Consider the following 27,698-nt stretch of genomic DNA (forward strand, 5'->3'; position numbering starts at 1 on the left):
ATGAACATTTTCTGTAATCAGTCGGAGGGCGATTAAGGGGTTAGGCTCCGAAGACAAAAATAACCGCAGTCCCTTGATTGATATGATGCGTGTTTGCCTTCGACAGAGAGAGAGAGAGAGAGAGAGAGAGAGAGAGAGAGAAGGAGGGACAGAGAGAGGGACATAGAGCGAGAAATAGAGAGAGAGAGAAGGAGGGACAGAAAGAGAGAGAGAGAGGGAGAGAGAGAGAGAAAGACGCCGAAGGTTAAGGGACTTGATTTGCCGAGCCAGCGTAGTGCGCTTCATTTGCTTTCCGCGATTGTTTATTCTGTATTGTCTTTACAAGGAGCGAAAAGATAAAACTGTGAAGATCTTGCCAACCAGAATGCATCTGTGAAATATGGAATGCGCAGACAGTTTTGAGGCAAAGAATCAGTCCTGAATTTTCCTTTCATCCCGATACTGGATATGGGCAATGCGTGTTTTGGGGGAAGCAGATGAGCACAGCTGAACGCCGAATTGGCGCCGTCCAGCAGAGCTTTGTAGGCGACAGAAGCTCTAAAACGTGACGCGATCTGTAGCCGCAGTCGACAGCAGCAGCATGACTTCAGAGCGCCGGGTGAACTGCATGCAAGGTGGGTCACAAGAAGTCCAGATTACATTCTATATCGAATATGCTTCATTGTCGGGACGTGTGGAGTGTTTTAAGAGTGTTAAGGCAGTGGGTAAAACAGGACATGCAAAACCGCTTGTCAACGTCAGGGTCGCAGCTAACGTCTATCCCAGCAGCATCGGGCGCAATGCGGGCACCAGCCCTAGACTGGACGCCGGGACACACCTATTGTCACATCTTATCCCTTTAAATCTTTCATTTTTGCGCAAACGTCTCATGCATAGCCAGTTATTCAGGTGATGACAGAGTCTTATGAGCTATCGCTCCGCTTATTCCAGGCGGTGTTACAAGCACGTGGCATACAGTTGAAATACAAGTACTGTATGAGTAACTAACTACCCATGAAGTCGCAGTTAATTTGTCATTGTCCAAATCCGTTTACTGTGTTTAAACAACAAGTAGCACAATTTTAAAATAATGTCCAGTTTTATAAAAGTTCATAAAAAATAGCTTACAGAACACGAGGGGAAATAGTTAACACTGAAATGAAAAACAATTATGACTACATGGTGTAGTCTTCCTTTGCAAAAACTGAATGGAAGGTATTAAAATAAGCTCCCTTTTTTAAAATTTACATCTTTCAATTAGTCTCTCTGTTCTTAATAAACCTCTCATTTACTTTATGTTCCGGGTGTTTTTCGTTACATTAATTTGAAAGCGGATCGTTTTCTCTCCGGCCACAAAAGTTCGCAACTGCAGAAGCTGAGAAGTACACTATTTTCACTTGTTCACTTATTCACATGTACTTGCTTGATTAGGTTATTATTTTAAAACCCTTTATATGAATATAACTATCATAAAGTTAGGGTTACCTCTAGAGTGCATTCTTATGTATGTATCTGCATGTTTTTTAAGTAAATGATCAGCAGCCAAAAAGATACATGTCATAGTGAGCGAGATATTTAAATAAAATGACACAGAAGAAGGGCGTTCGCCACGGCCCCACCCCAACGACGGACTCACAAATCCGAAATCAGGAGCCCACATACCTGACCCCAAAAACGTCAAGGACCCCCTAGGGGTAGACTAACCATCTTTTCCCACCCAGCAACTGAGTAGAATTAAGTGTTAAGTAAAAGGATAAATTATTCCATTGTGATCATGAAAAGTTCACAGTGCATTGGTCAGAGTTGGCTCTTGTCTTGTGCTCATTACAACTATTCCCACTCCTTGTAACACATTAATTGAAAAAGTCAGTTAAGAAAATGTAAAGAAGGTTTAAAAACAAAAACAATCAAGCGAATCCACAAGGTGTTTCCTTTACTGTAACTTAGAAATTCCCAGTGTTCCCATCTTTGTTACATTTTCATTAGTGATTATTTTTTATCCCAAAATCCACAGACTTCCAGTGTATAGAGACATGTGATACCCTAGGAAAACTAGGGTTGCTGCGGGAATAGGTGTTGATTAGGCCAGTGAAGGGGCGGGAGGGGGGGCTTACTCTATGGTCTGTGGGTGGGTTCCAATGTCCCAGTGCAGTGACAGGGACACTGTGCTGTGAAAATGGGGAAGTCCCTCAGATGAGGCATAAAACTGAGGCTCTAATTTTCTATAGTCATAAAAGATTGCTGGGCATCTTTTGAAAACATTAGGGTGTTTCCCAATGTCCTAGCTAAATTATCCATGGCCTGGCCATTCTGGTCCCCTAATCACCCCTGTCTCTTATTGGCTAACTATCTTTTTCACCCCTTCATCTCCTAATAGCTAATGTGGCGTGAGCATACTACCACAAAAAACTGGGTACCGTCATATCATCCAGGTGGATGCTACGTATTGATGTTAGTTGAAATGGTTCTCCACCTTTTATGTAAAGTGCTTTGAGTAGTTTAGCAAAGCACTTTATAAATGTAATAAATGATGATGAAGATTATTATTATTATTTTTGTTACAAACAAACCTTTATTTATTTATTAGACAGTGGTGCCTTATTGCCCAGGGTGCTGCTTGCTCTTTCAATTGTCAGATTTCCACTGATACACAAAATATAAACAAAATGTAACAAGAATAGGATAGTAAGTACATACACATATATAATATGATGGATATCATTTTATATAACAAACATTTTAAGTTGCATCACATTGGCACATTGTTATACCCTTCCATCTGAGTACCTTTTGAGTTGCATTTGTATTTTCTCTCCATGTTCATGCACCACGGTTTCCTAGCATTTTTAAATCGCTTTACTGACATTGTGGCCTTCATTCATGAGCTTTCTAGCGTTAGAACAGTGCATTTTAAAAGACATGCAATGAGTGAGAGGAGGCCTTGTATGTGCTAGTATTATCTCCAGTTTCTCCACCTTTCAAGGAGGAGAGAGCAGAGGAGCTGACAGTTGCTTAGTTTCCACCCTGATAAGTTATTCACTTTATTCAAGAGGTTTATAATTTGTTATGTCAAAGAAGTGAAACAGAAAAGTCAAAAAAGATTAAGTGGGTCTCCTTCTTTAAACATGCACTCTGTCCCACCTGCTACCCAGCTGCTTGATTTATCGTGGATCACTTGAACTCTGCCTTGGCAGTGACTAAAGGACAAGCTCGGATAAAATAAGCCTGGAACTTAGCGTATCTGGGAGTGAGCTGCATGTCTCTGGCAGAAGTGACCAATACATGGAGCAGTCCAAACATACATGGCCATATATAAAGTGGACAGCTGCAGACAAGATACTGTAAACATAGGCAAGAGCTGGAAGCAATAAGTTGGCCAAAATCAGAATCACCCATCTTAGACAAATACCTTTAAATATAGGCTTTATTTCTGTTCTTCCTTAGTCAGCAGCATGGGCCATTTGGTGGAAATAATATTTTGGTATTCTGTGCAAATCATATGGATTGTACAACTTTTATATTAAGTCTGTGGTATGCCCTTTTGTAACTATTTGTACTGGTAAGGGTACCAATTATAACATGCCAAAAGACAAAAACACCACCACCAATAATAATAATAATAATAAAAGACAATAACCTTAGCAGAGACACATGTAATTAGCATTAGAGTAAAATATATTTTAAACCAGGTGTTCATGTAACAATGGGACAGTTGGATTTTTGGGATGTATAATTATTAAAAAAGCATCAATAATGCATATATAACTATTTTGGGTTTTCTTCCTGAGTATGTGAATGAACTTTTCTATTAGTCACTCAATATTGGTTAATTAATTATGTGAGCAAGTACATTTCCAGACACTTACATTCCAATGTTAGAACACGGTATATCTAAATACAGTTTTTTAGAACACATATATAGAGACAGTAACTTGTAAAAAATCTGCAACACTTTGTGCTTTCTGAATGCACCATATGAAAATAAATACAGTACATTAACACTCTTAAGTGGTCAAGTGTTGGTGAGTGAAGTCAGTACTGGAAAATCAGGTTGAGACAATGGTTGATAGGATCTGTTTTTTGTATAAACAAATATTTTGTTTTTTAAAAGTAACTAAAAGTGTCAAAAGTTTTCATTCATGCTTAATGTCTGTTTCAACTTTACACCTCGCCTGAAGTCTCCTTGGGTTCTGATTTTGCTGGATATTATTGCTGCACTAAACCATTTATGAACACTATTCTAAGGCTTTTACACGTGATCCACATCTCCTTTCAAAAGAGCTCTCTGCTGGGAACACAATCGCTAACTCCCAAGAAATCTTGGCATGTGGTGTATTTTAATTGAAAACAAACAAGCAAGTGAAGACATAATTCTATCAATGTGACTACGTTAATGTGACAGACTGATGTCTTACACAGGAAAAGCTCCTGCCTTCATACACATAAATGCAAATTTTGGCTCAAAATTTCTGGTCAAAATGATTAGAGGATATTTAGACAGGAAAATAAATGTTAGCTAGATACTGTACTTTAAAATGTGTATTTTTAGATCACACTGAACAATAATGCATTTTATTGAGATTAAGACTTCATATCATAGGATGCAACATTTTAAAATAACTTTCCTTTATAAAACAACAAGAGAAAAAAGATAAGAGGAATATAATGGAGTACTTAGCTACAAAGTCTGCTCCACTGTGCCAGATAATGTCCTTTGAGAATAGTACTCTCAGGTTCAATTAAAGTAACTGTAATTAATAATTTTATTCACAATATGAGATGGGACTTCATTCCTCAGCACACACCCCTGTAGACATTTAACCATTTATATGTAAAATACTCAAGAGGACTGAAAGCATGCAAACACAGTTGTCCACGATTCGCATAGTTTAAGATCACACATTTTATTGACATATGTTTAAAAAACCCAAAACAACATACAGGTAAAAAAAATATGTTTTTGTTCATATATTTCAACACACAAGAAAAATTACATTTCCAGAAAAAACTCTACATTTGGTATGTATTTCTCACAATCCATCAAATCCATCCATCCATCCATTTTCCAACCCGCTGAATCCGAACACAGGGTCACGGGGGTCTGCTGGAGCCAATCCCAGCCAACACAGGGCACAAGGCAGGGAACCAATCCTGGGCAGGGTGCCAACCCACCGCAGGACACACACAAACACACCCAGCACACACTAGGGCCAATTTAGAACCACCAATCCACCTAACCTGCATGTGTTTGGACTGTGGGAGGAAACCGGAGCGCCCGGAGGAAACCCACGCAGACACGGGGAGAACATGCAAACTCCACGCAGGGTGGACCCGGGAAGCGAACCCGGGTCTCCTAACTGCGAGGCAGCAGCGCTACCACTGCGCCACCGTGCCGCCCCAATCCATCAAATATTTCTGAAAAATTTTGTCAGTAGCCAAAGGTGCCATAGCAGACATTGAATAATAAAATTTATTTGAATAATTAAATAACTTTTAATGTATGTCTTTTTTCCACTATTCCACTTTAAATGATCCTAGTATGCATGAGTGTGGATGTAGGTGTGAGATTACCTGGTAATGGATGTGTGTACCATGTGAATAAGTTAGATAGATAGATAGATAGATAGATAGATAGATAGATAGATAGATAGATAGATAGATAGATAGATAGATAGCACTTCATTTGTGCCAAGGGGAATTTAGCTTTTTAGAGAAGCTCAATAAACCAATAAAAATTGTAACAAACAACAACCACCCCATTAAATGCACACCAGAATTACTAAAGGGAAAGAAAACTTATGACATGATTAAGAAAAAAAGGCAACAGCATTCACAGTGGAGAATTATGCAGATGTATTGATGTTGGTATAAAGGAGCTCCAGCAGTGTTTCTTGACACACTTCTTCTAAACAATTTGTTGGTTGAATGCACTTAATGATTGTATTGCTTACTGCCTTTCACCCATGCTTGCTTATCCATGAATTTAGAAATTAAATGAATGATTAATTTACATTTCTGTCATGCAGCTGTGACCTTAGCTTTTGCCAAATAGTAGAGCATTCAAACAATTTCAACAGAGTATAATGGATGGCATACTGTATATATTTCAAATATTTACTTTTTACTTTTACTCAGTTTTGTCTTCAGCTATTCTGAGACTGTAGAGACAAATTCTATAATATGGTTCTTTACAAATTGTCCTCCTAACAATGCTCATTTCTGTTGATAAAAACAATAGTAAATACATTGGTAAAAAATATAAGTAAACAAATAAATCAGGCCAAAGTGTCGGAATCTGGCATCTGTCACAACTTTACGACACATGTCTTGTAGTTCAAAGCAAACCTATGCTGTAAAGAAGCATGTCTGATTAAATTTATTAGCATATCTAATTGGTTTTGACCCCTGCTGAGTTGCTGAATGAAGTTTGAAGTCCTCTCCTGCTGTACTGAGAGACCTGAAAATCTCTTGTGCCATTGTAATGACTCCTGATCCCTGGTAGATTACTTCTTTGATTTGCTGACCTTAAAGAACTTGTGTGATTTATATTGAATCTTTATACAATCATTGAATAATTTTGTAGGGCCATCACTTTGCCTTGGGCACCATCCCCAGAAACAATATTTTTTATAAAAGTCTGCCGAAGAATTCCTTGAATATGCACTAATGGGATTTGAACTTGGTTATCAGATGAAAGACAACATAGTGGTATAATAGGTAGTGGTGCCGCTTCATGAACTCAGCATCCAGGATTGGAAAGCAGAGTATGATTATTGTTCATATTAAGTTTGCGTGTTATCCCTGTGCTTGTGTGGGACTTCCTTAGCGAATTCCGGCGTTCCCCTCCCCCTTCCCCAAGGCTTGCATGTTAGTTTAATTAGTCATTTAAATTACCTCTTTGTGTCTGTGTAACGTGAGCGATTCCTGTGATGAACTGCTGTATTTTTCAAGATTATTTCTTGTCTTATGTGCAGTGTTGCTGGGATAGGCTTCTGCACCCTGTGATCTTCAATAGGCTTAACTAGGTTTGAGAATGTTATTTTATGCTATTTATAATTATTTGAGTTAGTGAGTAGTAAGGGCACCAGACAGTAATACCTGTAGCCACTGGAAAACCTTTACCTCATTCACATAACTTTTTTTTTTTAATTTTATTGATTTTATTGAAATCATGCAACATTCCATACAAATAGATCAATTTTACAAGAACAGGATTGAAAACAAATCAACCCCCACCCCTGTGAAAGAGAACATGGGCAGCAGAATAAAACTTAAACCTAGTAAAAATAAGTAAATAAATAAATTAATAAGTGAATATAGATAAATGTAGAAGAAAAAGAAAATGGGGAGAAAATCTACTTCCTCAGTGCTTTAAAAGCTTATTCAACAATGTTATTGATTAGATCCTGCCAGGTTTTGAAAAATATCTGCACAGATCCTCTAAGTGAGAATTTAATTTTTTCCACTTTCAAATAATGTATAACATCAATTACCCACTGACTTAAAATGGGAGAGTTAGGATTCTTCCGGTTTAGTAATATAAGTATGCGTGCCAATAGTGTAGTAAAGGCAATCACAGTTTGTTTGTCCTTCTCCACTTTAAGCCCATCTGGAAGAACACCAAACACACCTGTTAATGGGTTAGGAGGGATTGTGACACCAAGGCTGTCTGAAAGGCATTTAAACATTTTTATCCATAATGATGTTAAATTGGTGCAGGCCCAAAACATGTGACCCAGTGAGGCTGGAACTTGATTGCAGCGTTCACAGGTTGGATCTTGCCCTGGAAACATTTTGGACAATTTCAAGTGAGACAGATGTGCTGAAAATATAATTTTGAGTTGAATAATTTTATGCTTTCCGCATATGGAGCTCGAGTGAATTCTGTGCATTGCTACCTTCCACTCTTTTTCTGAGATGTTGAGTGAGAGATCCTTTTCCCACTTACCTCTTGGATCTTTGAAAGGGAGGGACTGTAAAATGGTTTTATATATTGCAGAAATGCTGTCTGAGTCCTTGAAACTGAGCAATATTTTTTCCAGCATATGGGGAGATGGGAGGTGAGGAAAATTGGGCAGGTTCTGTTTAACAAAGTTTCTAATTTGAAGATAGTGAAAGAAATGTGTTGCTGGAAAGTTAAATTTAGAATGTAGTTGTTCGTAGGATGCAAAGATGTTATCTATGTACAGATCTCTAAGTGATTTAATCGCAAATGTTTTCCACACATTAAAAACTGCATATCTTTGCGAGGGTTGAAAAAGGGGGTTCTCGTGCAGAGGTGCCACCGATAAAGGATTCTCTGTCTTAAAATGCTTCCTACATTGGTTCCATATTCTGAGTGAGTGAAGCACTATTGGGTTCTTAGTACAGTATATTGGGGTGCTAAGCAAGGAATATAAAGAAGTACTGCAGGATTTTATTTCTATTGCAGACCAAGCCTGTATATGTTCATCTTTTTGTGTCCATGTCCAGGTTTTTATAGTTTGTATGTTTGCTGCCCAGTAGTAAAATTGAAAGTTAGGTAGAGCCATGCCAACTTCTGCCTTTGGCATTCACATAACTCTTAAAGGAACATCAAAGGGCTAATGTCAAATGTATATGCAGAGCCAAAGGTCAGGAAGAGTTTATGGAAAGTTTTACGGATTGCAGCTTAAACGAATTGTAATGAAGATTTTGAAGAAAGTGGTTTTGAGCACAAGATGGAAATAATTGTGTACATTTTAAAGTATAGCAAGATTAACACAGAAAGTGATTACAAAAAAAGAGTTGTCAGTATGTTTTTGCAAGTCTGATTCTGCTCATTGGGCCTCCTTCCTTGTGTCTTGGAATTTCTCTACTTGACATCTCTTATTATACTTGAAATAAAAGTGAAAAATATACCTTATTCCTTTTTATTTTCCTCAAATATTTATATACAAAGATTTTTAAAATAAAACCATGTTGCTTCTCATTATTTTTTCATATCATTAGTTGTATTATTATTGTAGTTAAACTGCACACTAAATGGGTGATGATGACAGGTAAAAAATAGGTGAAGAATGTACTATTAACCATTTACTTTCCTAGTGAAAACTTCTTGTTTTGTTTTTCTTTAATGAAGAACTTTCAGATGGCCTTTACTGAAACAGTTCCTATTGTGGACACTGGCTCGGACACAGACAGGCAGACACGTTCATGTCACCCAACACACATTTATTTACACTATTATGTTCAATCTTATCGTGCTCACAGACCCCAAAGTCCTCAAAGTCCTGGCCTCTCAACAATGCCTTCTCTCTCTTCAGGCCGCCTCCTTGCCGTCCTCCCGACATCATCTTCCTTCCTCCCGACTCTTGTCAATGACTGGAGGGAGGCGGCCCCTTTTATACACACCCGGATGTGCTCCAGGTGCTCCCCGGCAATCTTCCACCGGCACTCCCCAGTGTGGCGGAAGTGTCGGCTGTTGACCCGGAAGCACTCCGGGTGTCCCTTCTTCTCTTCCCCCCAGCACTTCCGGGTGTGGCGGAAGCGCTGGGGTCCAGGGTCCCCAAGGCATCAGGGCACCCTCTGGCGGTGGCCACGGGCCCCTACAGGGTAGAGCTTCCAAGCTCTGTACCCGTGGCCCCCAATACAACCAGGGCGGACGCCCCCCTCGCGTTCTGGAGGAGGAATGAGCCCTCCTCCTGTCCTTCTGGGCGTCCCGGCCGGGGCTCACACTATATAAATTAAATACTTTCTGGTTCATTTTGGTTCAATGGTTAGTGCTTCAGAATTTTAAAAGTTCTCCCTGTGTCCATGTGGAGTTTAGTCTGGGTTATCCAATACTGCTTTCATTTTCAAAAGACACACTGGTTAAGTTAGCTGAAGAGTAAAATTGTCCTGATCAAAGAGTTGCTGGTGACTTGCATCTAGTGCTGCTATGTGATCCTGTGTTGAAATAATTTGGATTAGAAAATTAAGGAGTAAATGAAACAATGAAGGTACCATCACCCTTCTCAAAAATGGCAATAATGGAGCAGCAGATGGTGCTGTTTTTCAAAAATTAGTAGTAAACGCACCTCAGTTTGACATACTGTTAAACTGTTTTTAGCAAATTCATTTTATAGATAGGCAGAACTTTATTTTCCCCTGAGTTAAGTTTGGCTTTTTAAAGAAGCTCTTTCAATAAACACATACATAAATAGATAAATAAGTTAATATGTATAAACACACAGTATGATCTGAACACACACAAGAATGATTTAAAAGGAAAATAAATTAAAAAGAAAGAACAATTTCTGACTTGGCAGTCACTCACAGTGACACATTATGCAGGTCTATCACTGTTGGTATAAAGGAGGCCCAGTAGTGTTTATTGACAAACTTCTGCTAAGTAATTTGTTGGCTGAAAGTACTCTAGTACTAGTGTGTGTGTGTCAGAGAGAGGATGGGCAGCATTGTTCATAATGGCACCCGTTTTGTTTTAATTCTCTCCTATGCTACTGCCTCAAGTGGGTCCAGAGTGCATCCAATAACTGAGCCTGCCCAATACATGCACTCGCTATCACAGAGTTATAGAAGATGTGAAGGGTGTCACTTCCCACAGTAAAGGAACACAATCTCCTAAGGATAAAGAGCCTGCTCTGTCCTTTCTTATATAGTTCCTCTGTGTTCCAAGACCAATCCAACCTGTCATTAACAGGGACACCCAAGTATTTGTAGGAGTGCACCACCTCTACATCCACTCCATGAATAGTGACTAGACATAGAGGCTCTTTGGTGTGGTGAAAGTCAATAACCAGTTCCTTGGTTTTGCTGATGTTAAGATGCAGACAATCTTTTTTGCACAAAGAAACAAAGTTCTCCACCTGACTCCTATACTCTGTCACATCCCTCTTATCAATACACCCTATAACTGCAGAATCATAAGAGAATTTCTGCAAGTGACATGACTTAGTGTTATATTTATAGTCGGAGTTGTACAGAGTGAAGAGAAAAGGAGATCGGACTGTTTCTTGTGGTGCTCCGGTGTTGTTCACATCCGCATGAGTCTCACAAACTGCAGCCTGCATGACTGATAAGCTATTATCCAGGACACCATAAACTCATCCACATGCATATCTCTGAGATAATTTCCTTGACATGCTCAATGCAATTTCGTATCTAGAAAATGTTTTTTTTTTGATTATGTGAAGATTTATCTTTGCCTGATGCTGCTATCCTGTTTCAGTGTTGTTTGGGCAGGCCCTTGGGCACTTCAGTGTTCTTTCCATTCTTTTGCCCAGGTATGTGCATGCACAGCCTGAACATTTGAGTCTCACCTTGGGGATTGAAGGCTTGAGCCCTTTTAAATGACCTGTTTGTTGATTTTTGTGACGCAATTTAAAAGCAAATTTAAAATTTACACATCTTGATATTTTGGAGTAGCTGTCATTGTTATTATGAATCATTTTGATTAAATATGTATAGTACATCATACAATTTAGCACTTTGCCAATTTAACAAAAACTGATTTATGAATGAATATTCATTAGTGTTTCTGATTTCAGTGCTGAATATTTCATATTCATGTGAAATATCCTGTAATACTATCCTTTGATAGTTATACTGTATGGCAAAATAATACTTTGATAGATTTTCATTTTGTGTGGTTTTTATGGCAATATTTAGCTGACATTAATCATTGCTAGTGCTGGTAGCCTAATACATTGTGATACTCAGTTTTTCTCAAGGTTTACTTGCTCTTTTCATGCAGTCCCAATGATCTTTTTTTCTGTCACCTCCCCTGCCTGCACATTCCTGCTGCTGGCTCTGTTTCACAGTGCACACTTCAAGTAACACCATCTGTACTAATTTTTCCTCAACTCTGTGAGCTGATCCAAGCCAGGATCCTTCCTGAGACTTTCCTTCAGGCTCATATCATGGTCAATGGATGTAAGAAGAGGAACAGGTCTTGTATGTTATGCTTTTTGAGTGCTTGATCCTCTCTTTCTCTCCCTCTCTATCTCTCTTACTCGCACTCATGCACAGACACAATCTGCATACACCACCGATTCTAATCATTATATCCAAATGCCTTAGTCGGGTAGCAATTGAAAAGATACATTATGATGCTACTTGTGGAAAAAAAGATGAAATCACTTCCAGACAATCACATTTTTATTTTACATTGAAAATGCTAAAGGAATAAACTTATTAAATTGATAATTTTCCAAAATCTGCTAAGTTAATGTCTTATTATGGTAGATAGTGTGCTAAACTGTTTTCTGAGGTTTATCAGATACAGAACATAGACATTTTGAGGTAAGGTTGTTATATCAATAATTAGGATGCCGGAGAGTGATGACATGTTGCATGTTAATTAGCACATGCAAGTTAGTGAAAAGTCACGCAAAATGACACCTACTTATTGGCTTGCCTGAAGAAGGAGCCTGAGTTGCCTCGAAAGCATGCATATAGTAATCTTTTTAGTTAGCCAATAAAAGGTGTCATTTTGCTTGACTTTTCACTGCGTTCATAATGGCTAACACGGTACAACACCCTAGTACCACATGCAAGTTAGACTTTTGTTGCAATAGCACATATGAAAATAATGGCCTTTTAATTCTATAAATCAGCTTTATAGTATGATCATTTATAGTACTAGGGGCCTGAGTTGCCTCGAAAGCTTGCTTATTGTAATCTCTTTAGTTAGCCAATAAAAAGTATGATCATTTAGAAAGACTTGTTTGCTGCATGCAGTTTTCATGGAGTCATCAGGTATTCCTACTTGGCTCTAGATCAAGCTCCATCAAGGCAGACTTTTTGTTAAGGGTAATTGAACAGTTTTAAACTGAACAAAAGTACTTTATAAATAAAAGTAGTTTTCTAGAGTTCAGATTCTAAAACCAACCTTTCTAATCCAATACTTACATAATTCTGAGAGGAATCTTTTTGAGTCTTAAAATTACAGTAGGCGGTAGGTGTTAGTAAATGTGACCTCTGCAGGCCATTTTACTGTTAAATGTAAAGGTGTCACTTTTCAGCAGAATTAGCATATACACACATTAGAGCTCTGGAAACAAAGAAGTCTTTAAATACACAAACAATCAAGGTTACACAATACAATAGAAATCATTATCTTAGTTCAGTTTGCCCATCAGTTACTTTTTCCTGTTTTAAGTTTCATTCAGCCTTGCACTCCAAGATCCCACTCTAGGCAGGTCACTATCACAAAATATCACAAGACATAACCGCAAAGCCCCCGCAATCACCCATAAAGGGCCAGTTTTGGGATGACAGTGAATACAAACTGCATATCTATGATTTTTTATAGCAAAAATGGAGTAACATGAGGAATCCTTTCCAGACATAGGAATAATGTGCAAACTCTACACACAGAGTCAGGCCTTGTGTCAAGATTCAAACCCAGTGCCTTGGAACTGTGAAGCAGCCAAACCAGATGACAGGAATATTTAAGTTTTATAAACGGTCAGATGTATATTTATTGTTTCTCACATCTCTTTATTTATGATAAAATATATAGTGATTAAAATTACTTATTGGCAGAACACTAAACATTATTATACACATGTTGAGAACTGTCAGTGAGTGCCTACACATAAGCAGAACTATCATAATGTCATTTAATGTCAGAATTGTCATTTATTTTTAAATGTGTTTTGAAGCATTCTTCTAGAGTGTGATTCCTTTGCAGTCTGTTTGATGTGTTCATATTGTTTTAGTGGTGTGGGTGACCCTGTTTAAAGTAGCACAAGTCAGCAACAGGCTGAAAATAGTAATGCTGCCTTTCTACTAACACCAGAGACCAGCAAGAATCAGAGCCAAACTCATGACTTCTCTCCATGTGTTCTCTCAATCTGCTGTATATGTATAAAATGGTAAGGTCTATCTGTTTGTGATGAGATTACTTGTGAACTACTGGGGCTAAAATCTTGATTGTAATTGAAGGCTTATGACCTGATCTGTTCTGGAAATTCAAAAAATGTTAGGTAGTAACAACCTTGGCAAGTGACTTCTTCTATATATAGAAAATGCTAACGGATTGTCTGTCTGTCACATGATTACTTGCAAACTACTAGGTCTAGAGCCTTGATCTTGGTCTTAACTGAAAGCTTATGACCTGATCTGTTCTGGATATTCAAAACATTGTGCATAGAGTGACCTGTGGTTGTCTGTTTCTTAAGCTGATGTTACATTACATAACTTATAGTCGTGGGATATGTCTGATTTGTTGTCACTGGACTTTGTCAATTTAATTGAAAATGGCTGCCCATGTCACATTTAGCAATTGAATGGTGACAGTCCAGTATAGTCACACTCTCCCCATTTTCTGACAGCCAGTAGTGTGCTGCATGATGGAGCCAGCACTGTGCTGGCACTGCACAAAGGGTTAACAGCTGCGACGAGTTCAGCCATAATCTGTGCCCATTTTTTCTTGTTTCCATTTTGTCATGGTATATAAAACTGAAGACAACAGACAGAGAACCTTTGCTACTGTTTGTGAGGTCCAAAGTCCCTGCATTCCGTATTTCTTATTGCTGCTTTCTATGCATTGTACTTCTGGATGAGCACTTATTTGTGGCCATCCCTCATTCACACAGAGCTTGCCCCAACAACTAAAGATAAAATCACAGCTCTTTGATTTTAGCGGAGTGAGTCGTAGGCTAGTTGGGCACAGTCACTTGGTATGTCACAAATGACGGGATTCAAGGGAGCATGCCACTGACTGCCTCCAACTTGCTAAGATTATGTAAATGAAGGGTACAACTAGGGGTGTGCAATCTGACGATTTTAGATTGTGATCGATCTTAAAGATGTCCACAATCTAATTTTCATGTGAATCGTACAGCTTGTGATCTTTTATATTCTTCTAATACAATACTCGATACTGATGGATCCGTGCCAAGTCCACAACCCAACAGAGTAATTTCCCATTGTGATTGGCCAGTTTATATCACATGTCCCCACCATGGCTTTCTTGTGTGAAGAAATTGAAAACAGTTCATAGCGTGCAAGCAGCACGGCAGATGAGGAGCTTGTGCCAAAGAAGGATTCGACGTCAGTAGTGTGGCAGTGGTTCGGCGGTGCACAGTCAGATAATGCATGAAGCAAAGTTATATGTAAAATTTGTTGGACAACGGTTGGCACTTCGGGTGGCAATACGACAAATCTATGTAATCATCTTAAACGGAGACACCCGAAAAAACATGCCGAGACTGTTTCAGTCTAGTCAGTACAACCCCACTCATCTGTTTCTCGCGTGGTCGCAAAGCGTAAACAGTTGTTGTTGACCGACGCATTAGAGCAGTTGAAAAAATATGATAAAAGCAGCAAACAACGGAAAGAAGCGGTCACATTCTACCTAGCTAACGATATGGTACCTTTCAAAGCTGTAGTTTTAAGAAACTGATGCAACCTTTAATGCGCGATATGATTTTCCTAGCCGCAAATATTTTTCTGATACGACAATTCCACCTGTGTATGGCGATTGCTGACAGAGGGTTGTGAAGCAATTAAAGAACGGCGATTTTTTTGCAACGACGAGTGACTTATGGTCCAGTTGAACATCCAAGCCGTACCAGTGTCTGGATGTCTGGCAAAAAAGTATCTTTTTATCCCAGCAACCAGTGCACCATCAGAAAGAGTGTTTAGCACAGGTGTAATATTGTAACAAGTCAAAGGGCTGCTCTGAAACCCCATAAAGTGGATCAACTGATTTTCTTTGCCAAAAACCTGTGATTGTGTAAGCAGAAAATCATTACATCTAATGTAAACAGAAAGTTAACCTGATCTTTCATGTTTAAAATATGTAACTAAAGTGCCTGGAGTTTAGTTAGCTAGTTTAATAGCAAAGTGAAGTTGTTTGTACCTGTATTTAAAATGAAAGGTACTGGACATTTGATTCTTCTCCTGTTTCTAGCTCATCATCTACCTTTCTACCTCTAATTTTAGCTGTTTGTTACTCTGTTTTGATTTATTATGTTAATTTTATTACCTAGAATGATTGTGAAACAGTCTTCTTACACATATAATGTTTACATTTAAATACATTTAAAAAAAAATCTCTTTTATGGTTATGTGGCTGTTGATCCCAATTTGAAACTGAAACTGTAAAACATTTTTTAATGTGTGAACCTGCCATAATTTTAAAAGTGTGGTTATATGTATGTTATCTGTTAGTTGCTGATTACAATTTTTTAAAGAATATTCATGTTTGAAACTGTCAGAATTTGAAAATTGCCCATGTTTACATTTTACTATTTCTAGAATTATTTTCGTATGTAATCTATTCACAATTGAATTCTAGTTTGTTTGATATTTAAAATAAAGTGTAACTTAAGTCTTAATGAGTTTGAGTCCGGATATTCTCTTAAGTGTATGCCACATTGAAAAGATAGATCGCAATTCAGATGGTGGATCATGATTTTGTGTTAAAAGGATTGTGATATGATATTTTGGAAAGATCACCCACCCCTCGGTACAACTGAAAATTACTGGAAAAATCATCAAATGTGACATAGCTTTCAGGCAGTGATTGACAGGCCATGTGACATGGCAGAAAGAAAAAAAAATAGTGGCGACATCAGCTGACTATCAAGCAAAGTGCAGTAGCCGATTATGTGTCAAGGAACATCATAATAAGAAAAAACAAAAAGAACATCATAATAGGACAAAAAACAAAGTGCTCAGTGTGATGCACGTCATAGAAGGCAATTTAGTAACGAAGGATGAGAAGGACTAAGCATACAGGATGCTGAATCACTTAGACACACAAGGACAACTCCTGCATATTTATTTTCTGGAAGTATTTTAGGTTGCAGCAACTTGGTGGCCACTTTACTGCAGATACCACTACTTAACACACTTAGCTAAGTGATGTACTCATTGTTAATCTTTAATTTGGTTTTTATTTGCATTTTAGTTTAGTACTGTGGGTCCACGTGTTTCACTATGGTAAGAATAACATAAGTGGGAGTATCACTTGTGTACTGATGATTCTGTATTAAATTTCAGAAACGTGAGATATTTGAGTACATATCCATGATCAGGATTTAAAAGGAATTACAAGTTAATTGTTGTTTTTATTGCTTTGTATACAGTAATCCCTCCTCCATCGCGGGGGTTGCGTTCCAGAGCCACCCGCGAAATAAGAAAATCCGCGAAGTAGAAACCATATGTTTATATGGTTATTTTTCTATTGTCATGCTTGGGTCACAGATTTGCGCAGAAACACAGGAGGTTGTAGAGAGACAGGAATGTTATTCAAACACTGCAAACAAACATTTGTCTCTTTTTCAAAAGTTTAAACTGTACTCCATGACAAGACAGAGATGACAGTTCTGTCTCACAATTAAAAGAATGCAAACATATCTTTTCAAAGGAGTGCGCGTCAGGAGAGAGACAGAGAACAAAGCAAGCAGTCAAAAAAAAAATCAATAGGGCTGTTTGTTTTTTTCTGGCTCTCTCTCTCTCCCTGCTCCTGACGGAGGGGGTGTGAGCTGCCGCCTTCAACAGCTTTGTACCGGCGGTGCTTCGCATACTTAAAAGCCAAAGTCAAAAATCAATACGTGCCCTTTGAGCTTTTATGTATGCGAAGCACCGTGCAGCATGTCCTTCAGGAAGCAGCTGTACACAGAAGGTAGCAACGTCCCTATCATCTAGGTGTGCGAACAGCCCCCCTGCTCACACCCCCCCTACGTCAGCACAAGAGAGAGAGAGAGAGAAAGTAAGCTGGGTAGCTTCTCAGCCATCTGCCAATAGCGTCCCTTGTATGAAATCAACTGGGCAAACCAACTGAGGAAGCGTGTACCAGAAATTAAAAGACCCATTGTCCGCAGAAACCCGCGAAGCAGCGAAAAATCCGCGATATATATTTAAATATGCTTACATATAAAATCCGCGATGGAGTGAAGCCGCGAAAGGCGAAGCGCGATATAGCGAGGGATCACTGTACTTTCATTTTCATGATTATTTTTTCTTTTTATTGTATTGCAGTGCACTCAACACCTGTTTCTTCCACTTTCTTTGATATTTACTAAATATTTCTTATTGTTAATTGTAATTTCCAAGTCTTCTAACACTATAATTGATTCAGACTGTGGTAGGTTCACTACCATTTGTTGCTCCATTTAGCACAAATAAACATGTGCTGCTCAAGTCAATCCTGTTGGCATGGATTCCACAAATGGAGTAAGAACCACACAATACATACATTTTCACTGCAATTTTCACTTTTCAAGGCAAACAAGGTAGAAGAAATAAAAGAGAGATGAGGCCTAGCTAGTGGCATAAGTGCCTGCTCTGTAGGTGGTGATGAAATGAAGCATTTCATTTGTTTCAGGAGTAGGAGTGCAAATGTAACTGCAAGTAATTCTACTCTCAGGTAACTGGAAAGCATATAGACAATACTGTAATAGTGCCATTTCAAAGACAGTATGACAGTTCAAGGATCAAATAGTCCCATTGGGAAGGTGGAACTGATTTTAATTGAATATTTCCCTTTATCTGGTGGCTTTGATCCTGATCTTACTGATTTGAAAGCATTTCATCCAATTCTAAGTTGTGCTATATATGCTCAAAGACAATGTTCTTCAGTGCACGTGCTTCTTAGTGAGGTTGGACTTACTTCAATCTGGCCAAAATAGCTGGATTTAATTATTTCCAACTGACGCATAAGAAATGTTTAAGTCAGGGTTGGCACTACTGATCTTAGAAAAGCCAAGGCGATTGTGTTCAGTACAAGTAAGGCTGGTAGCGCAGAGATCCATGATATCCATGAAATGCTTCTTAAGGATAGAAATACTGTATGCAATGTGACAGATAGGGGCGCTGTTGACCCTTTGAACCCTCGGACAATCCGCCAGACACCAGATAAAAGTCCAAATATGATATTTATTTGAATAATACAGTGCACAAAGCACCCTCCACTCCACAATTCTCAATAAACAATATACAATCACTTAACCAATCCACAATTGTCCACTCCCAGATGCTTAGTCACCCTGCCTCCCAACTCAGCTTGTCTGTCTGGGATTTCCCACAGTCCTTTATAGTCCATGACCCGGAAGTGCTTCTGAGCCCTCAGTCCATGTGATTATCCAGCACTTCTGGGTTAGGTAAAAACTTCTCTTTTTCTTCAGCCGGGAAGTATATTATTTCTTCCGTTCCCGTGACTTGGAAATACTTCCGGGCTATACGGAAAGTATAAATCCCTGGACCTCCATGCAGCGTCCCCTGGAGGCCACCATAGTATCCAGCAGGGCTGTGAAGAAAAACTCCAAGGTCCATGATTCCCTGCTGGCATTCGGGGCACCACCATGTTGCAAGGAGGGCTCCATCTGGCAGCCTGGGGGTATTGGCCGGGATGAATGGCCGGCCATATCTCACAGCAATTAGGTCTCAATGAGGTGTGCAGTTTCATTTCATTCTTAATGGTAGCCATTGCATATGAAACACATTCATGTTTCTTGGAAATGCAGTAGTAAATGTAGAATATAATGGAAGAGGGCACTGCAGTTCTCAGTTCTGGTATAAATTTTCTCTTGGGGCATCTGCAAGGTAAAAAATACTGGTATTCTAGGGGAGTCTCAGCCCCTGTGAATGAGACTCAAGCTCGTCTGAAAGTTTGTCAATATAAATTATAATATAAATTCTACTGAATTATAAACTTACATTTTGAAATGAAGAGTGATGCAATGGATGATATACAGTGTCCTGGGGTTAATTTCCTCTTCTGGCTGTGTGAGGTGTGTGAGGCTTTGCCTGAGTATACTTTAATTTTCGTTCCAAATCCCAAAAGACAGGTTAACTGGTGATTACAAATTGGGCCGAATGCCAGTGTGAGTGTGCGTTTGATGGGCTGTGTTTTCAAGCCTGTTTCCTGTATTGTGCCAAGTTCCAGCAATTTTGACTGTTACTTGGATTTAGAAGGTTTGAGAATGTTGTGTTGTTTTTTTATTTAAAAATTAAAATAAATACAACACTGCTGTGTTTAATGATGTAGGTGACATTTTTGTTTTTGGTTATGATATGCATGTGTTAGTTGTAAAGCATGATATGCATGTGTTAGGTATAAACGTATAAATTAGTCTCATAAAACAATTTGTGTCGCATAATAAAAAGTGGTTAGTCATTGGAATGTTGTTTTTTTCTGTATGTCCTTTAAGCAAGCAATGAAAGCAAGAAAACAAGGAGCCATACTGTCTAATTTTTTTTTTGGAAAATACCCTAAATTGAGTAGTCTGCCCAACACTGTTAACATTGTGAGCATTAGCGGTTCATTTTACCTCACCCCACGCCATCCTGTGCAAACCAACTCAAAATGTCTGCATGGGCTCCCCCAAATGCTTTGGCATAATGTGCAGTCTGGAAATGGACTTAAGTCAGACTGAGAAAGCATCAGCATTATGTTTTTTAAATTGGCAGTGTAAATGGTCCTGTGCCACATCGAATCATCTTCCTCGCAGGACTTACAAAATCCTTAACTCCAGCCCAGTTAAGGGTTTAGAAATCTACATGTGATAACACGGTTTCTCAGAGGCCAATATTCTAACCAGAATAAAGGCATACATGACATTTTTGAAACCAGGTGTCTGTAAATAATCATGTAATTAAAGTGTGTTTGAACACACTAAATGTACTGCCTAAGACAAGAACAAGCCCTGAATGCAGTGTGTAGTGAGATGGATGAGTGCAATGAAGCTGAGTAGAGAGAACCTCCTGTAATAAGAAAAATGCCTTTGTCATCAAATCACAATTTTTTCTTGGTCAGGGCTCTCCATTCGCTCAACCTACTAAGACGCCTTAATCTCTGGACTCTGAATACAGAGGCCTGAGTTCTTGTTTAGCAGATCCAAGTGAGGATATGCAACAAAGACGGGTGCTGCCCAAATTAATTTCTGACCAATGACAGGGTGCCAGATTGTGTTGGGGTACATTCACTCAAACACAAAACCTATTTAAGCACATTCTGTTATCCTTTTTCGTGAGGAGGATACTGTGGGTTGTGTCTCTCCATCAGTGTTAAGCCATACCTATTCCTTATGAGATTATAAAAATAGAATCCCAATACATGTTATGATGATGTGCTAATGATATTAACTCATGGCCGTAATGTCCTGTGTAACCATTGTTGCACTATCTACTGTACGTGTATGGGTACAATTGCACTAACAGCCAGTAATCGTCATTACACTACTGTATGAAGATTTAGTATAATAATGAAACAGAAAACAGGTCAAGGTTTGGGGTTTTTGTCCCGTATACTGCAACAAAAGGGTCCAACTTATCTTCAAAATACAAAAATAACATTAGACAAAAATGAGTGGGAGGACGGACATTTTATGGAGTCAGACCAGAAATGAAGACCCGTGGAATGCTAGGAAGGTGTGGTGGTGGATGGGTAGTGTACGTCATCAATGGGGGACCAGAGGGAAAGGAACCCGGAAGTGTTGTTGTTTGGTCGTCCGGGCAGGATTATGGTGGCGGCGCTTCGTCTTTTCTATGGGAAGAGAGAGAGAGAGAGGTTAGCACACTGCCATCGTCCCCTGGCACGACTTGTCGCGGTGGGCATCGGGTCTTTAAGCTGCTCCCCATGCGCTCGTGCGTGACATGGCCCCCCCTTCAGCCCAGACCCATCGGGTTGGGCAGTCTGAACCAAGAGGTCATGGACCCGGGAGAGAGCATCCACGTTGGCTTGGAGGGTACCCCGGCAATAAGTGACGGTAAACTTGTAGGGCTGCAAGTCCAGAAACCACCTAGTGACCCGAGGGTTCGAGTCCCTGTGGAGAGCTATCCACTGGGGAGCAGCATGGTCTGTCACCAGGATGAACTCACGACCCAAAAGGTAGTACCGCAGGTACGTTACCTCCCACTTAATGGCCAGGGCTTCCCGTTCGACCGCCGCATACCTGGTCTCCCGGTCCACCAGTTTCCGGCTGAGGTATATTACGGGGTGCTCGACACCATCGATACTTCGGCTCAGCACGGCACCTAGACCTGTGTCCGAAGCATCAATCTGGAGGAGAAAAGGAAGAGAAAAATTAGGTGTTCTCAAAACAGGTGCCGTTGTAAGGGCCATCTTCAGGTTACTGAATGCTTGCTCCGTGTCGCTATTCCATACCACGTGATAAGGAGCCTGTTTCTTTGTCAAATCGGTCAAGGGTGCGGCCCTCTCAGAGGAACGAGGAACAAACCGGCGATAGTAAGTTGCTAACCCTAAGAAAGCTTTTACCTGCTTCTTGACTAATGGCCAAGGCCATTCTAGGATGCCTTTGACTTTGGATGACAGTGGCTTTACCATCCCCCCTCCAACCAGGTAGCCCAAATATTTAGCTTCGTTCAAGCCGAAAAAACACTTTTGGGGGTTGATACGAAATCCGCTTTAGCTAGCGTCAGGAGAACGGCATATACCTGCAGTACATGCTCCTCCCAGGTGCCGGAAAAGATGACCACGTCATCCAGAAAGCTGGAAAGTTGCTGGTGCCCCGTGCAGCCCGAATGGAAGGACTTTGTACTGCCAGTGTCCACTAGGGGTGCTAAAAGCTGTTTTTTCTCTTGCGGATGCCGTTAAGGGAATTTGCCAGTATCCCTTTGTCATTTCAAGAGTAGTCAGATAACGGGCCGTCCCCAGCCTCTCGAGGAGCTCATCTACTCGGGGCATGGGATAGGCGTCAAACTTGGAGACCTGATTAAGACGTCTGAAGTCATTACAGAATCTCCAGTAGCCGTCCGGTTTAGATACGAGGACGATAGGACTAGACCAGGGGCTATGGCTTTCCTCAATGATGTCCATATCCAACATCCGGTGTACCTCTAGCTCCACCTCAGCACGTTTCGCCTCCGAGAGGCGATAAGGTCGTTCCCTGACTACCACCCCCGGGTCCGTCACGATGTCGTGCTGAATCAGTGAGGTCTGGCCCGGTGCTTCACTGACCACTTCTGGGACAGACTGGATTGCTCCTTCGAGCTCCTGTTGTTGGTGGGGCATCAGATTGGAACCGAGGTTGAGCTTGGATTTCGTCGAGAAAAGGGAGAGGGCCGGTTCGGAGGGGTGTGGCTCTTCCCTAGCCCTCCAGGGTTTCAGTAGGTTCACGTGATACACTCTCTCGCTCGGCCAATGATTTGGCTGGAGGACCAAATAGTCAACGAGTCCTTTCCTCTCTTTCACCTCGTAGGGGCCCTGCCAATGAGCCAATAATTTGGAATGGGAAGTGGGCACAAGCACCATTATGCGGTCTCCCGGCTGAAACTCGCGTAGGGAGGAGTTCCTATTATAATTCCAGGCTTGCACTGCTTGAGCCCGAGACATGTGTTCTTGTAGGAGTGGCCAGATTTTCTCTAGTCTATCGCGTAACTGTGCGATATGCTCCAGGACGTTGGTGAAGGGAAGGGCCTCCCCTTCCCATCGTTCTTTTAACACATCCAATATGCCCCGGGGTTGGCGTCCGTACAGAAGTTCAAAAGGGGAAAACCCAGTGGAGGCCTGTGGCACCTCCCGGTAAGCAAAAAGTATCAGCGGTAAAAGTTGGTCCCAGTTCCTACCGTCCGCGCTGACTACCTTGCGGAGCAGCTGTTTCAGGGTTTGATTAAAACATTCCACGAGCCCGTCTGTCTGGGGGTAGTACACTGACGTCCTGAGATGCTTAATACGGAGTAACTTGGCAACTTCCCTGAACGTATCCAAAGTAAAGGGCGTCCCTTGGTCCGTAAGGACTTCCTTGGGGATGCCCACCCGGGAAAAAAGCTCTACTAGTTCCCGTGCGAAGTTTTTGGAGTTGGCAGCTCGCAGGGGAACCGCTTCGGGATATCAAGTTGCATAGTCGACCATCACCAATATATATTTATGGCCCTGTGTCGAAGGCTCTAGGGGTCCTACTAGATCGACACCAATCCTTTCAAATGGCACTTCTATGAGGGGAATTGGGAGGAGAGGAGCGCAGTCCCTCCGGGGAATCTGGCGCAGTTGACAGACTGGGCAAGACTGACAAAAAAGCCGGACCTCCTCGTTGATCCCGAGCCAGTAAAAGCAGAGCTTCAGTCTCTCCTGTGTTTTTTCGGCCCCGAGGTGGACGCCTAAGAGGTGGGCATGTGCTAGTTCACACACTTGCCACTGGTTGGTCCGTGGGGCTAACAGCAACTTCCGCACCTCGCCTTCGTGTTCTGCAACTCAATACAACAAATCATTGTCCAAAACAAAGTAGGGTCCCGGTGGTGTGGAATCAGCTAACGATATGTCATTCGCGGATACAATATCTTTCCGGGCAAACTTCAGGGAATCATCATTCCACTGTTCTCTTTTAAAAGACACCAGCATGAAACGAAACTAATACTTCACGCCAGCGAGTGGATCAGCGCTAGGCCCATCCTGACACGGAACCTCCTCCGGTTGGAGTTCCGGGGTGAGGTTCTTAGCCAAAAAAGGCCCGGCCGGCTCATCCACGTCATCATCAGTCACCGAAGAGCATAGCATGGGAGCAGCTGGAGTGGGCGCTTGCCCATCCATAATCAGACCCAACTTTGAATTAGGAGTGGTAACAGTTCTACTGCGTTTACTGTCCGACCAGTCTTGTCCCAGTATAATCGGGAAGGGGGCTCGGGCAATTCAGCGACAAGCATCTCTCTAGGCTCCCCTTCCCAAGTTATGAAGTACTTTGCGGACCTGTACGACCTGGTCTTCTCATGTATACAAGTGACTCTCGTGTTTGGAGCCCTCCACTGTCGCGGTAAAACGTAAAGGCGAGCAACAATGGTAATGTTACTCCCGGAATCAAATAACGCCACCAACGAGTGCCCATTTATTAACACCACTCCCGTATTACTACTCGCCAGGGGATTAGACAGAGCACAATACCTCTCACCCTTGGCCCAGCTGCAGTCCATCAGTTCCTGGTTGAGGGGACAGGAGGTGACGATATGTCCCACGTCGCCACACTTGAAACAGCGCGGCGAGGTGGGCACCCTGTCCTGTGGTCTAGCCGGAGCCTCCGGAGGACGACGGGTAGGCTCCGAGGTGGTCACCCGTCCCTGTCGGACCCTGCGAGCCAGCTTCTCAGGCTCCCCGAGTTGGTTCACCGCCAGCTGTTGTTCCAGTACCTCCAAAAGGCCGTCCATATCCTTAAACAGATGTCTCCGGACCTGCTGGGCGAGGTAGTCTGGCATTGCATAGATAAGTGCTTCGCAGACAACCTGCTTGACTACCTGGCGAGCCTGGTTAATGTTTGGCCATAGCCAGCGACCGATCTTGCCCCAGAATTCAAAGGCTTGTGCTCTAGCCGGGCCGCTGGGGTCGAACCTCCAATGCCGCCATTCCCTCGCCTGCTGGCCAGAGGTTAAGCCATAGCGTTTATAAATCTTGGCCTTAAGGAGGTCATATTGGGCGGCCACCTCCTCGGGAAGTTTGTGATAGGCCCGCTGCGCCGGGCCCTTCAAGCAAGGAGCCAGAATGGAAGCCCACTCTATCCGTGGTCACTGATTACGGGTGGCCGTCCTCTCGAAAATCGAGAAGTATGACTCAATGTCATCCACTTCCGAGAGCGGTATAATGGGAGGAGGCGGGGGTCATGCGGGCTCCGGCTTTACCAACTCCGCCGCTGCCAGCCGTCTCTTCGTCTCCGCGAGCTCTGCCTTCGTGGCTGCCTGGTCCACCTGTAGCGCCTGGACTTCGTTGGCCATAGTGGTGAGGACTGTGTTCAGATCCTGCCCTTCTGACATTTTGTTCAAGCTGTATCCTGCCGGCTACGCCACTGTAATAATGGAACAGAAAACAGGTCAAGGTTTGGGGTTTTCAGCCCCATATACTGCAACAAAAGGGTCCAACTTATCTTCAAAATACAAAAATAACATTAGACAAAAATGAGTGGGAGGACAGACGTTTTATGGAGTCAGACCGGAAATGAAGAACAATGGAATAATGGAAAGGCATGGTGGTGGATGGGTAGTGTACATCATCAATGGGGGACCAGGGGGAAGAAAGGAACCCGGAAGTGTTGTTGTTTGGTCGTCTGGGCAGGATTATGGCGGCGGCGCTTCATCTTTTCTATGGGAAGAGAGAGAGAGAGAGAGGTTAGTACACCGCCATCGTCCCCTGGCATGACTTGTCACGGTGCGCATCGGGTCTTTAAGCTGTTCCCCATGCGCTCGTGTATGACAATAGACAAAGCTAAATCTTCACCAGGCTGGGAAATTATTTGTTCCTGGAAGGTATGGTGTCTGCATGCACACACTTTTCTTTTGTTGGGTATCATGAGAATCATATGAATTTAATAGTTTAAAGCAAAATCCACCTCTGCTTGATCCACAGTCCGTTAATGTTGTGACATTTGGGTGATTGTAGAACAGAAGCCAGGAGATATGCTGGTTAAAAGGGCAGACATCGACACAAACTGCAGCTTCTGCTCCTATCAAATGACATGAAGGCAAAGTTCAACAGATGAAGGACTGTTATCTATAACACATGTGGTATAAGATAAGCTCCTGACTTGGAGCCAGCTTTAATATGCTAAGCGTGGAGAGAAAATAGCTGAATTAAGCCAACTGAGGGTCCAAACAAGCCCAAGGAAATACTGTGAGTTCATGGAGCAGACAGAGCTCACTCAGACACCATTACAGAAGATCTGGGTGCCATGGATGAGCACCCTGCTACAGCGCAGACGAGGCTGTAAGTACAGCAGAGGGGTGGTGCATGAGAATGTGCCCAAATTATATAGTATTGCATATTTTTAGTGAAAAAAAATCAAAAAAAGTTCTGCAGTTTACCAGGAAGAGTCATGAGTTGTTAGAGATCAGTGTGGTAACAGGGGGCACTAGCAAGAATCTAGCCTACATAGAAACATCTGAAATATAATATAAAAAATGGGGGCTGAGCATAAATAACTCAGTACATGCATAAATTGGAAAACTATATTGCAAAATATTGCTTAGTTGTGTAATGTTTTAAAAGTACATTCTTTTTAAGGAAAAAAAATTATTCTGAGAAATTTTCTCTTTCCTCACTCATGCTCTTGACAGTTTTTTCTGAAAAGTACTGGAGTAAGTGGAGACATAATTAATCAGCTAAATGTCAAAGTTACTGCTATGCTACACAAGAACTCAAACTGATACTTTCAATATTCTTCTTAATATGAAGGGTAATCAAAAACACTATGTACACTATGCACTTGTTATAATATGTAAAAAGCTTTACTATGCAAATGCAGTAAAACATTTAATTTTGCTTGTGCCATCACTCTTTTTTGGGTGACTTGAAGAATGAAGATTGTGGACAGCTTTTTTAGTCGACTTTTCCTAATTAACTGCCTCAAACGCTAAAGCAAATCAGTGAAATATTGATCAATTATAAGGTCCTTTTAAAGCATATAATTAGTATAGACACTAATCAATAGTCACTGTCCTGCTCCACTGATAGACTGAGGAGATTGTTCCTCCCCCAAACTATGCGACTCTTCAATTCCACCTGCGGGGGGGATTGGGTAAACGTTAACATTATTCAAAGTTATTGTCTGTTTTTACCTGCATTTTTATTACTTTTTAATTTAATATTGTTTTTTGTATCAGTATGCTGCTGCTGGAGTATGTGAATTTCCCCTTGGGATTAATAAAGTATCTATCTATCTATCTATCTATCTATCTATCTATCTATCTATCTATCTATCTATCTATCTATCTATCTATCTATCTATCTATCTATCTATGCCATTAAAACCATAAACACATACACATGACCATTGCTTTATTTGTTATTTGTGTTCAGGTCATAGTGA

At 41.1% G+C, this 27,698-nt stretch overlaps 1 protein-coding gene across 3 annotated transcripts in view; it reads left to right on the forward strand.

Annotated features, from left to right (window-relative positions):
* The first annotated feature begins 226 nt into the window (after nt 1–226).
* Nucleotides 227–27,698, forward strand: part of LOC114660800 (6-phosphofructo-2-kinase/fructose-2,6-bisphosphatase-like) — an 83,471-nt gene continuing 55,999 nt past the window's right edge. The window contains exon 1 of one of the 3 annotated variants that reach the window (XM_051934157.1): nt 227–614. In XM_051934157.1, coding sequence (XP_051790117.1) covers nt 581–614 — 34 coding nt within the window. In that variant the 5' untranslated portion in view covers nt 227–580. Of the gene's footprint in view, nt 615–26,333; nt 26,597–27,698 lie in introns of those variants that run through there. The other 2 variants (XM_051934156.1, XM_051934158.1) reach the window with 2 other exon arrangements.

This window comes from Erpetoichthys calabaricus, chromosome 11, assembly GCF_900747795.2.
Source record: "Erpetoichthys calabaricus chromosome 11, fErpCal1.3, whole genome shotgun sequence".
NCBI classification, from domain to species: domain Eukaryota; kingdom Metazoa; phylum Chordata; class Cladistia; order Polypteriformes; family Polypteridae; genus Erpetoichthys; species Erpetoichthys calabaricus.